The following is a 14,323-nucleotide window of genomic DNA, read 5'->3' as shown; positions in this document are numbered from 1 at the left end:
AAGTCCGCATAATACCGAAAAATTACAGCTAGTTGGGTTAAAAATTGTATATATAAAAATGTGACTAAAAACGTCAGAATACCTGAAACCAGGTAGTATCGATATATGGTGGACCGATATAGGCCATCATCGAACTTGATATGCCTGCAAACGAAAGACGCATCTTTTCAAAATTTCAGCGTCCTATCTGCATTGTTGTGGATGCTAGAGTGATTAGCACAGACGGACACACGGATATGCATAGATCGACTTGCAATTTTCCCCTGATCAAGAATATGAATGATTATTTCAACGCGTTACAAACGGAAAGACAAACTTAATATACCCTCCATACTTTAGTGGAGTGTATAAAAAAAAAACAAGTAAAAAGTATCTGTCGGCCATGCCAATGGAGTTATACCCTCAGCTTGTGTGAATTGAAACATGGACTTGCCCACGAAAAACATAATATCTCTGTAGACAGGGCCATTAAAGTACCTTCGGTAAAATTTCTGAGAGGATCCTCGAACAGACCCTTAACCGCACATTAACAAAAATATTGAACATTTGTGTCCATCCCCAAGGAATGGACCGATACGGAGCATTTTGAAACTAAGCAAATTTTGGGCAAAATATTTCGAGATCCAAAGATTACACCAAATTGGTTGCTCCGTTAATGACTATTTTAGCTAATATTTTCGAACTTTTTTTGGTGGATGTACCGTAAGGAATGGACCTATAAGCACCGTCTTTGAATTCCATCTAATATTAAGATATGCAAAGTGTTCGGTTTGAGAGTTGTCGTGCTGACCGTGGTGTTTTTTTACAGTTTTCGAGTCATTTTCGCAAGAAATGTGGACTTGCCACTAGAAACTTGTTCCATGGTACTGGGGGCCTTTAGTGCAACCAGTTGTAAGAAAAATCAAAAAGGATTCGAGAGGAGGTCCTAAACTGCATTTTTCCGAAATTTTGTGTGGGAAGTACCCGTAGGAATTATATATATGGTCCATGTTCTAACCGGATCTATGTCTCGTAGAAATATTACGTTGTGCAAAGTCTGGACCAAATCGGTTACTGTCTTCGAGAGGTATCGTGCGCACCATTTTAGCGAAAATTTTGAAGTTTTGTGAGAGAGTTACCCGAGGGAGTGGACCGATATGACCCATCTTAGATCTTAATATAAATTTTCGCTAAATATTACGACTGCCAAATTTTGGATAGAATCAGTTTATCCATTCGAGAGTTATCGTGCACTACACATGGTGCCATAGCGGTTTTTTCAGTTTTCGGGTCATTTTCTCAGAAAGTATGGACTTGCCCTGAAAAAACTTTTACCTTCGTTATGGGGACAGCGAATACAAACGATTCGGGAGGAGGTCTTGAACTGCACTTTTACGAAATTTTGTGTGGGAGGTACCCGAATGGGTGTACCGATACCTGGATCTATGTGGACGAAATCGGTTAGTGTCTTCGAGAGATATCGTGCGCATAAATTTATTTATTATATATATATTTTGAACTTTTGTGGGGGAGGTGTCGAGGCAGTGTGGACCACTTCGAACTTAAACTAAGTTTGGACCCGATCGGTTGCTTCGATCGGATATGGCTAAGTCGACTCCAAACTGTCTGAAACGGATTTCGAACAAACATACTTGGGATGTTAAACCATTTTTTCGATTAGACACATTTTGTCTGTACGTCGCACAATGTTGCCGCGTGGACAAAAATCAAAAATTGTAATGTTAACTTTTACATATGTTTATGATTTTTTCTTACAGTAAACACATCCCATACAACGAATCTGAAAGAATTTTGTCGATATGTGAATCCATAATGAAGTTATAGCCCTTGAAATATGAAAAATATTTCCCAGGTAATCTAAAGCGGTAATCATATGAAAATTAGACAATTTTTAAAATAACATTTTCTGAAAAGTTTGTTGATAAAATTAAAAATTTTGGATGGGGATTTGATGGGTGTGCTATAAATATAAAATTTAAGTACAAAAAATTGACATCAACTGCACATGGGCAATGTACCGTTATCAAGAAATCAAAATTTAAATTTGATAAAAAAATTCAAATTCTTATTATTTAGTAGAGCAGATCTTTTGATTGCCACCTATTGCCACCTCGGCTCTTGTTTTCCGTTAATTGGACATCTCTTCCAAATAAAAATGTGCAAGAACTTTCTGCCCATCCCTGCAACCTTCTGAGATATATCGGTTCAGATTTTATATAACCCCCATATATATCTTTTCCCGATTTAGCTACAACTTGTTCAATTTTGATCGGATAGCCTTCAAATTTAGTACGTGTTATTTTCTTAGGCCCCTGAAAAGCTACACCGATTTCCACAAAAATCGGGTCAGATTTGGATATAGCCCCCATATATATCTATCACCGATTTTGCTATAACTCGGTCAATTTTAGTCGAATAGCCTTCAAATTTTATGTGCGATATCTTCTTAGGCCTCTAAATAGATTCACCGATTTTCGTTCAAATCGGTTCAGATTTGGATATAGCCCCCATATATATCTTCCCACGATTTTGCTATAATTCGCTCAATTTTTGAAGAATAACCTTCAAATTTAACATGGGATGTTCCTATGGCCCCTGTTCAGTTTTACCTTTGACCTAGGTTAATGAATGTTTGCACAAGTACTTATGAGCGCACAGCAATGAAAAAAATCAACTTTGGTCCATATCGGTTCAGGTTTGAATATGACTTCGATATATAATTTCGCCCGATGTCACTCAATTACGGAAAATTACGTCATATTTTCTTATTTAATCAATATCTCACATACATTGCGTGTTTAGTGAAAATGTATATGAGAGCTATATCCAAATCAAAACCGATTTTTGTCAACATCGGTGAAACTGAAAAAGGCCTTAAGAAAACATCCCATGTTAAATTTGAAGGCTATGTTTCAAAAATTGATCGATTTATAGCAAAACCGGTGAAAGATATATATAGAGCCTTAGGATATAGATTTTTGTGAAATCAAATCAAAATCGGTAAAACTGAACAGTGGTCTGAGGAAACATACCATGTTAAATTTGAAGGCTATTCATCAAAAATTGAGCGATTTATAGCAAAATCGGGGAAAGATATATATTGGAGCTATATCCAAATCTGAACCGATTTTTACGAAAATCGGTGAAACTACTGGACGGCATAAGGAAATATCACATAAAAAATTTGAAGGCTATTCCATTAAAATTGACCGAGTTATAGCAAAATCGGGGAAAGATATATATGGGGGCTATATCCAAATCTGAACCGATATGGACCAAAGTTGACATTTTTCATTCCTATGCCCTTATAAGTACTTGTGCAAAAATTCATCAACCTAGGTCAACTCCTTCTATTTTTGTCCACTTTTGTATGGAAGCGGCAACACTGTGCATCGTTAGCATATATGCCGCTCATTTCGAGTTTGGCATAATTCAACAGAAAAGTTTTTTTCGAGTTTATGAAGTACTAAAACCCTTCAAATCATGATTGATCTTGCACAGAAATTTAGCACTGATATCTGGTTAGCTGTTTAGCAAATATGGAATAATATTTTTAAAATTGGGAAGTCAAATTCCAATAGCAAACTTGAAACGCGTTTTTCTCGTAACTGGATTTTTTGAGATGTGTCACTCTTTGAGTAAACGAGCGATATGAGTGCACGCCTGTTCACATTGCCATCAATGATATGGGATGTGCTTTTTATTGTAGGGTCCGAACGGCGCACACTGTCACGACAGCGGCCCAAAATGGTCAAAACCAAGTAGCTCGGAGTACAAATATATTGATGGGAGTCGATAAAAACATTCCAATTAGAAGGAATTTAAGTTTTTGTATTGATACGTCAAGTAGTTTTGTCTATTTGAGAGATAAAATCTGATAATAGTTGGCAACGTGAATTTTTCTCCATATTTTCTCAAAATTGTTTCTTCAAATATTTGAATATTAAAAAAGGTTAATATAAAATTAATTTTTTAAGTTGTTTTTGGATCTTATAAACTTGACTTCACATTTATTTGGAAGTAAATAGTTATCATATGGTGTTAGAGTTACCCAATTTTGAGAAGCAAATTTTGAAATTAGTGGAGTAGGAAAAAAATTGTATATAGATATTACTCGCTGTTTAAGTTGTAAAAAGTGAGTACTTCAAATGTATAAAGGTGAATACTTCAAATGTATAATCTTGTCGTTGAAGGAGGTAATTTTAAAATATATTTTTATTAAAAAAAAATGTTGAGTAGCCAAAATCGAAATTTCGATTTTAAACAAGAAATGGACCGTTTTAGACCATTCATCGGTCTAAACAACTTTTTTAAGAAAATTACTCATATTTAAAGACAAAATTGTGATGTATTCAATAAGCCCACAAAAATATATGAAAACTAAACACAAAATTTCAGTCATTTTGGGCTAAAACCTTCAAAATAGCGAAAATCGGGCGATACTATTCCATGGTGGCTGTATTTAAAGGTGGATCAATACAATCATTCCCTGAAGGAACACTTCGCAGCCCTTGCGAAGACTAAATACTAAATATCAGCTACTTCGGTTGGATAATGTTGATAAAACCTTCAAAATACCAAAAATTGGTTGGTACGGCTCTTTGGGGGCTATATCAAAAAGTGGACCTGTGTGCATATTTTTTATCAGAAAAATGTTTCTGTCCACTGGAAACCCTCAGTAGAAAATTCAGTCAATTTGGTCGAGAAACATAGGTAAAATTTTCAGAATACGGGATTCACTATGAGGGCTATATCAAAATGTGGACATTGTCCATAATTTGATCGGGAAAGTTTTTTGTCAACTGGGAATCCTTTACCTCAAAAATTCAGTCAATTTGGTCGATCAATTTAGATAAAATGTTAAAAATATTGAAAATTGGGAAGTACCCTTATATTGGGGCTACACCAAAACGTGGACCGAACTTCCCAATTTGTTGTCCTCGACATTGTCAGCCAGCAATAAGTACTTGTACCAAAATTCATCCACCTACGCTTCTCCTCCTTCTATCTTTGGCCACCGTGTCTTACGACACCACTTGTAGAGAAATTTGTCGTAGCTCAATTCTCACGAAATATAAGCCAGAATTGCATTGAGGGGATTTGCCACCACCAAAAATGCTGTTATTCTGGCCATTAATTGCACGGCAGACCTTCTGTGGGTAAGGCGGATGTGCATATCACTGCACCACGGTGGCTCCAAACGGAATTAAATGTTGCTTATATCCCCCATAAACGCTTCCCTCCAGTTTCGATTCTTTAATATTATACGAACATCAACAAAATGAATAGGTTTTTTTCACCTATGGGGAAATCGCGTACTGTAGCGTAATTACAATGGTTATATGGACGGACACGCATTTCCCCTCCTCGAAACTTTTATTCTATTACAATATGATATAAGGCGCTTCTAAAGCCATTATTTCGATGTGTGCCAAGCTTCTAAACCAGAAAAAATTAAAAATTCCCTCTACATGTAGTGGTATAGGGTATGCAAATTTGTATTGCAAAAGAGTTAGGCATTTAAGTATACCAGTATAAGCAAAAATGGTTAACCACAGGAATAAAAACCCTACTTTGCCATCAAATTTAATAAGAAACTTTGTCTTATGCAAAAGTAAAAATTCATAATAAATCATGTGCTGCAATACCTAAATAAAAAAAAAAATACTTTTAACCATAACTTCCTTAGTTCTCAGCATGAAACTTATTAGACAATTCTGAGTGTTAAATTATAAATATATCTTCCACTTGATATCAATCAGTTAACTGAGAAATTTGTATATTTTGCTGACAGGTAAGTGAATGAAGATAAATGAAAATTGCATCATTTTGATATATTGGCTATCCAATTTACACACACAGAAACAGAGAGAAAAACTTTGCAATAACTATTCATTATAGCAAAAAAGTTAATAAAGTTTTACCAAGTGCCTTCAGGGCGTATGATAAATAACTAGCTAACTTACAGTTAGCATATATCATACGTTAAACTAATTTTTCTACAGCTTTTAAATTGCTCTTTATTGATTTGATAAACACATCAAATAATTGCATTTTATTATTAAATTTAACAATTCGTACATTTCCTTCATCTTCTATTTCCAGATAACGACATTTTTTAATGAAACCTCCTGGATAAATCCCTCAGAAACAGATACAATAGTGGGTGAGGATCCTGAAGTGGAGTCACTTGTATCATTAATTGTTGTTGGTAAAGTAAATGTCGTTGAATGTCTCCTTCTGTCAACCTATCTATATATCTACTATTATTTATCTATTTTACATTTCTCTTACATTTCATTTGTTGACTTACTAACACACAAAGACATGGTCTGTTCCAGTACTGCAACAATCTACTATTTCTTTTGTTATCGTAGTAACAAATAGTAGCTTCTTGCAGGATCTGGAACAGACATACATATACATAAACAACATTTTAATAATATTAAACCTTAGATAGACACACACAGCATAGCTTCCGCAACAGTAGTTTTATTATTATCGTTTGAAATAGGAAAATGGTAGTCAGAAACAGAATTCACTCAAAGCAGCTATATATGGTAAAAACCAAAAATGTTTTACAATCCATGATTCCGAGTTTCACCAATTCAAAATTCGCGAACTGTTACCATATTCTATACTAGCAAAGTGCCCGCTACTTCGTATGCGTTAAATATACAAAACAAATAAACAATATATAATATAGAATGGTGGAAACATTTTGTGTACTAATACGTACCAATTTAGTTCGATTTTCATCACGCCTACACATCAAAAGCAATCCACATTTTTTGAGATATTGAGGTTCTCAGCGCAAATACAGCCTAACCCAACAACCGCCATCCTCATTTCCAGCTCTATCTGTTCCTCCAATACCAATTATAGAACTATTTAGTACTTTACATGTAAATACATAAATACGAACCTCCTCCTATTATTTCAAAATTCCCTTACACAATAACAAATTGTACCAAATCCTGTGCCATTTACAACTTTTCGTATATTTATGGCACATATTTCTTAAATCGGACGTTATAAGCAAATGATAACAGTAATCTTAATTCCACATCCCACGAATCCAGATCTATCCGTTCATCCAATACATGGAACCATTTCGTACCCCTAAGTGTACCTAATTCCACATTTTGGGATTCGAGAGCTATAATTTCAGCCAAATCCTAATTGCACAAAATGCAGTACTTTTTGTAAGCATAAGTACGCATTTCCAAAACTAACACCAAAGTTCGCTCAAATCCAAGTTGTACCAAATATAGTACCGTTTAGTACTTTACGTATTTTTCGTGATTTCTTGATTCCAGCTCTACCCGTTCTTTCAAATCCAAGTTGTACCAAATTTAGTACCGTTTAGTAAATTTCGTACATATAAGTACGAATTTCCAAAACTTCCTCAATCATACACCCCAACAGTAATCTTAATTCCAAACTTCAAGATTCCAGCTCTAGCCGTTCGCTCAAATCCAAATTGTACCAAATTTAGTACTATTTAGTACATTTCCTACCCATAACTAAAAATTTCCAAAATTTTATCAATCCTACAATTCAACAGGGATTTTAATTCCAAACTTGAGTATGGCAGCTACATCAGATCACCCAAATTCAAATTGTACCAAATTTAGTACCATTTAGTACTTTTCGTGCACATAAGTACAAATTTTCAAAACTACCTCAGTGCTATGTTCAAACAATAAGCTTAATTCCGAATTTCAGAATTCCGATAACTCAAATCCAAATTTGGTACCATTTAGTACTATTCGTATCCAAAGTACGAATTTCCAAACCTACCTCTATCAACACTCCAACAGCAATTTTAATTCCGAATTTCACGATTCCAAATGTATCCCATCATTGAAATCTAAATTGTACCAAATTTAGTACTATTTAGTACTTTTCCTACCCATAATTGAAAATTTCCAAAACTTTATCAATCCTACACTCCAACAGTACTCCTTATTCCAAATCTCGGAATTACAGCCATATCCGTTCACCCAAATCCAAATTGTACCAAATTTGGTACTATTTAGTACTATTCGTACCCAAGAGTACAATTTAGTACTTTTCGTACCCAAAAGTACGAATTTCCAAAATACTTCTATCCTACACCCCGACTAATTCTAAATTTCAGGATTCCAGCTCCAACAGTTCCCCCAAATCCAAATTGTACCTTATTTGGTACTATTTAGTACCTTTCGTACCCATATGTACGAATTTCGAAAACTACCTCCATATCTCAAACCTACGCTCCAACAGTAATAGTAATTCCAAATTTCAGAATTCCAACTTTATCGGTTCGCCCAAATTTAAATTGTACCAAATTTAGTACCATTTAGTACTATTCGTACACATTTTCAAAACCACCTCCTTATATCAACTCATCGTCTAAACCTTGATTTTCATTCCAAATTTCAAGATTTTAGCTCTATCCGTTCACGTAATACCAAATAGTACTAAATTTAGGAACTTTTAGTACTTTTCGTACACTTATAGTTCGAATTTTCAAAAACCAATTGGTACACCTTTCTAACTCTCCATCATTGAACCTAATTCCAAATCTGGGCGTTGATTATCAGTCAGTCAGTCAGTGAGTCATCATTACTGAACTCTTTTATAAGTATAGATAGATAGTAAGACTGAAATTCTTTAAAATAAAGTGTTTTAGGATGGATCCCATAATGTCGACCATTTAAAATAACTTACGTGGAAGCTGGCTTGGCATCGATGTAGAAAAATGGGTAAAAATGGGGTGAAGCCAACAAGTTTTTTATGTTCTCTTCCGATTTCTGGCTTAACCTTACATTTTATAGACCTATGCCCAAAGAAAGAATCGCAGAATACTCCATGGGCATCATGATACTAGTGTATGATTTTTCGATATATCCACTGCATCCACCTAAAATTGATGCTGACATTTTGAAGCCGGAATTTCGGAGTTTTTTGAATTTTTTAGTTAATCTGAACGCGCAACATTATAATATTTAAAACTCATAATATCGTTATAGAACTCGTGATGTTACGTATGGCCCTAATGAAACCGTATGCGCATCAAGGTCGTATGCACATTGCGCGACTTTTACCCACTTTAAGGTTTTTGGCATTGTGAGATGCAACGGACGGCACACAATGGCCGATGAGTGAAACATCGAAATATGCACAGATGTTGAAAGAGATTGATTCGCTTTATCCAAAATCGGATGCGCATCAACCGACTTTAACTAATTCGCGAATAACAGGCTTTTTAATTTTCATATTTGTTGAATGATTTTAATTTGAATATTACTCTTAATTTCCTATCCTTTATAAGTCATCACAGTAAGCAGTTAAGCTTTCGCGATTGTAAACCATATTTCTTGATGAAGTTTTAGCAGTATTCATTAATTTTTGTATGGGATTTTAGCGAAATAGTTGGAGAACTCCCAATTTTTTTCTAATTTTTCTAATCGAATAAACAAATTTATTTGGAATAACATTTTAACAATAAGTTTTTTCTCTTTTGTTGTTGCTATAATATGCAATTTATAAAGACAATGTTTATAATTTTGTTTTCGTATTTTTTTACGCCTTGCCTAGATTCTGTACGTATTTTTAATTTATTTTTTAGAGGTTTATACGGACGCTGAGGTAGTATTATTTAAATTTGCTCGCAGTTTTTTTTAATTTTCCGCGAATCAAATTTTAGAAATTATGTTGCATCTACGGATGGATTTTAAACGCTGTTACTGATATATGCATACATTTTCTCAATGGAACAAACAAGAAAATGCAAACTTAGTTTATGTTCACAATGGGACCAATCGGTCCCCTCCTTGGAACACCACTCATACAAATGTTCAAAATTTGTATTTAAGTGCGATTAAGGGTCTGTTCGAGGATACTTTGGAAATTTTTACCGAATGTGCTTCTTGTGTGCCTGTTTACAGCGATGGGCACGATATTTATCGTGAGAAATGAATCCCAAAATAAGACTGCATTCCATTTCGGTCCATTTCATTAGGTATCTCCCCGCAAAACGTTTTAACTTTAATCCAAATCCATATTTTTTTTCGACATCTTCATATGCCCAAAATTCTGAAAACCCCTAAAAATACAAAAGTCTTTAGGGAAAGAAATGTTTTAATTCACTGAGACTGAGGTTATATCTCTGTCGGCAAGGCCGACTTAAAACTTTTTAACTTGTTAGCGGGAACTTTACTCTATAAATAACTTGAAAAATTAATTATACAGGAATTGTGATGTAACAATTCGATTTGTTTGAGTCCTTTTGTTTTGTAGGTCACATCATTTTTTGTTTATTAAACTGTACATTTTAACTTCAGCTGGCATAACTTACTTTTTCACAACGCAGTTCTATTATATTATGTTTCTTAGAATGGTCAAGTATTACTCAATCCAGTCACCCAGCAAAATTTGAAGAAGGGGTTCTATGCGATGACGTGATTTCATGTCATCTTTTGCATTGGTTCAAACGAAGTCGTGAAAGATCCGATCTTTTCATTAGCATTTGAACCCATGCAAAGGAAGTCGTGAAAGATCCGATCTTTTCATCAGCATTTGAACCCATTCCTTTATATTTTCTTTTATTTATCTAAATATGTTTTAAGGTATATAAGGTTTATTATTTACAATAGGCTTGATGTTGTCGGAGACTCGAAATCAGAACCAAAGTTGTTAAAACTCTCGTCGTGATGTTGTCTTACATTTCCTGTATATCATACAAGTCGTACTTCTAAACAATTGGTGTTGTACCTAGCTCGTAACGTCGTTCAGACACTGCAATAAAAAGGAAGTCCCAATTATCGAGCTAACAATATTCCCTTATTTGTTCAAAATCTGGCATAGAATGAAATCAATCCAATCTCGTTTCTCGAAATTTGAACAAAAAGTCCGAAAAGAAAAGTAACAAAAATCTGAAAAGAAAGAAGTAACGACTTTTGGAAAGAAAATGTTTTAACTTAAACATACATTAATAAAGGCCTGGGTACATAAGCTGCCGCGCCTGATCGCCTTGTTCCCTGCTTCATTTCTGACATAACAAAAATAGAAGAATAAAGAAGGCCGAGCCAATTTCGAACAAGGTTGCCCTTTCCTTTTTATTCTTTTATCAGAAGCAAGCAAGGCAGCTTATGTACTTAGGCCTTTACGCATAAATGATATTTTCCTGGAAAAGTTCCTCCTCTCCTTTCGTTACATATGGTTCTCTAGAGATCCCTAAAAAGCAAATCGATTTGTAGATCCCTACGTAGCGATATTATTTCTTCCCGAAATGAAAGAGTATAAATTTCCAAAATATTGATATAAAATTCACGAACAAGAAATTCGTGAAGGAGTGCAGTTGGAGTCCATGTCGAAATCTGAACTGGTGTTGGGAAGATAATAGAAAATACATTTTGCAAGATGAAATGAAATCAAAATGCGGAGAGCGGAGGAAGTAAACTCTGTTGCGGTATAGTGACGGTGATAAATTGCAATTTTTATACCCTCAGCATTTATGCTAACGAGGGTATATACACATTCATACGGGCAAAATGTGCCTCATCGAAATAATGGTCTTAGACCCCAAGTATGTTTGAACGAAATATGTTTCAGACAATTTGGATTCGATTGAGCAATGTCCGTCCGTCTGTCTCTCTGTCTGCCTGTCTGGCTGGCTGGAGCGCACGATAACTCTCGAACGGATGAACCGATTCGGTTAACATTTTGGCTTTCGTAATATTTTGCCCAAACTTAGTTTAAGTTCGAAGATGGGTTATATCGGTCCACTCCTTCCGGTACCTCCCACACAAAAGTTCGAAAATGTTCGGAAAATTTGTGCGCTCGATAACTCTTGAAGGGAGTAACCGATTTGGTCCATACTTTGCACATCCTGAAAAGTGTACCAGGCTTAGATAAGGTTTCAATATGGACATAATCGGTCCACTCCTTCGGGTACCTCCCACACAAAATTTCGGAAAAGTTCAGTTTAGGGCCATCTCTCGAATCGCTTTGATTTTTGTTTTAGCAACTTGTATTCACTGCCCCCCATACGACGGTACAAGTTTCATTAGGGGCAAGTCCATACTTCCTGAGAAAATAGAATGGAAGGTGCAAAAAACCCCTATGACATCGTGTGAGGTGGTTGGAGCGTAAGATAACTCTCGAACGGATCTGCCGTTTCGGTACAAAATGTGGCCATCGTAATATTTTGTGCAAACTTAGTTTAAGTTCGAAGATAAGCAATATCGGTCCACTCCTTCAGGTACCTCCCCCACAAAAGTTCAAAAATGTTCGGAAAAATTGTTCGTACGGTAACTCTTGAAGTGAGTGGACGAATTGGTCCATACTTTACACATCCTAATATATCTACCAGATATAGATCAGGTTCAAATATAGACTATATTTGTCTACTCCATCCGGTACCTTCCACACAAAATTTTGGATAAGTTCACATAAAGACCTGATATCGAATCACTTTGATTTTTGTTGAAGCAACTTGCATTCGCTGCCTCAATTACGATGGTAAAAGTTTTTTCAGGTTTTTTTAGTATCTCCTCCGTAAATCTTTAATCCTAATCAACATTTTTATCGGTTCAAACGCCCAAAATATTTAAAACCCCCTAAATACATACGTTTTTTGGGAAAAAATTGTTTCAATATACACATGCTGAGGGTATATCTCTGTCGGCAAAGCCGACTGATACTTTTTTACTTGTTATATAAGTTTTTTGCTGATAAATTTGTTGTAATTATTTCATGTATTTGTTTGAATTAATAAAGAGTTTTGTTTGTCATGAAAATCATATTTACATACAGCATTTTTCATTTTCCAAACAAGACATGAAAATTTCATGTCAATGCATTAGTGAAAATGACATGTCAATGCATTGGTGAAAATGACATGCTTAAGATCCAAAAAACAACGCCATCTTTGGGGGTTACGCCCATATAAAATTCATGAGCGAAATTGACAAAAAGATGACATGCCAGATCCATTCCACCCATGTGAATTGAAACACTTTTTTGACATTTGAACTTGCCGACAAAAATGTGGATTAGCATTAAAGTTCAACAGTTTTGCAGAGGTGGTACTTAAAGGAATGGACCGACATAGCCCATTATGAAAGTGGATCTTATTTTGGGATTCATATCTTTTCGATAGATATCGCGCCCACTAGTCATTTCAGTGGGTCATCCTATAATTTTGGACCAGTATGCCAGGAAGCATGGACTTGTCCACGGGAAACTTAATATCGATGTAAACAGGACCATATCGAACAGCATCGGTATGCATTTCCAAAGGATTTTCGAACAGACCCTAAACTGTACATGGACACAAATATTGAATTTTTTTTGTGGGGTAGGTACCCTAAGGAGAGGACTGATATGAGCCACTAAATGTGGAAAAACTAAATGTGGACAAACTGTTAGGAGATCCAAAGTTTAGACCAAATTGGTTGACCCGTTCAAGAGACATAGTGCCTACAAATTTAGTGACATTTTTTAAATGTTGCGGGAAGTACCGGAAGCTGGGGACCGGTATTGCCCATCTTCGAACTTAAACTGAAGTGTGGACAAAATATGACGGATGCCAAATTTTGGACCAAATCCGTTGATCAGTTCGAGAGTTATCGTGCTACATATGGTGCCATAGGGGTTTTTACACCTTTCGGGCTGTTTTCTCAAGAAGTATGGACTTGCCCCTAAAAAAAACTTTTACCGTCATAATTGAGGCAGCGAATGCAAGTTGCTTCAACAAAAATCACAGCTATTCGGAAGCAGGTCTTAAAGTGGACTTATCCGAAATTTTGTATGATAGGTACCCGAAGGAGTGGACAAATAAAGTCCATATTCGAACCTAATCCATATCTGGTAGATATATATGGATGTGTAAAGTATGGACCAAATCGGCCACTCCCTTCAAGAGTTATTGTGCGCACAATTTTTCCGAACATATTTCAACATTTGTGGTAGAGGTACCTGAATGAGTGGACCGATATGGCTTGTCTTCGAACTTAACCTATGTTTGGACAAAATATTACGAAGGCCTAATTTTGGACCGAATCGGCAGATCCCTTCGAGATTTATCTTGGGCTCCAACCACTAAGCACTGTATCATAGCGGTTTTTTTTTTGTACCTTTCAGGCTATTTTCTCGGGAAGTATGGACTTGCCCCTGATGAAACTTGTACCGTCGTATGGAGGACAGTGAATACAAGTTGTTGCAATAAAAATCAAAGCGATTCGAGAGCAGGTCCTAATCTGAACATATCAGAAATTTTGTGTGGGAGGTACCTGAAGTATATTGGAACCACATATAAGTCTGGTAGAAATTT

The 14,323-nt window shown here is 35.5% G+C and overlaps 1 protein-coding gene across 4 annotated transcripts in view; it reads left to right on the top strand.

Moving 5' to 3' along the window:
• The window catches only part of Dop1R1 (Dopamine 1-like receptor 1), a 422,220-nt gene that overhangs the window by 211,118 nt on the left and 196,779 nt on the right, over positions 1 to 14,323 (top strand). For 2 of the 4 annotated variants that reach the window (XM_073960852.1, XM_073960851.1), the window contains exon 3: positions 6,106 to 6,211. In XM_073960852.1, the coding sequence (XP_073816953.1) occupies positions 6,106 to 6,211 (106 nt within the window). The remainder of the gene's footprint in view (positions 1 to 6,105; positions 6,212 to 14,323) is intronic. The other 2 variants (XM_073960853.1, XM_073960854.1) reach the window with 1 other exon arrangement.

The sequence above is a fragment of the Musca autumnalis genome, unplaced genomic scaffold (genome assembly GCF_047663935.1).
Source record: "Musca autumnalis isolate F117 unplaced genomic scaffold, ASM4766393v1 scaffold_1, whole genome shotgun sequence".
Classification (NCBI taxonomy): Eukaryota; Metazoa; Arthropoda; class Insecta; order Diptera; family Muscidae; genus Musca; species Musca autumnalis.
The sequence above is the reverse complement of the archived record's forward strand: the minus strand, read 5'-3'. Positions and strand labels throughout refer to the sequence as shown.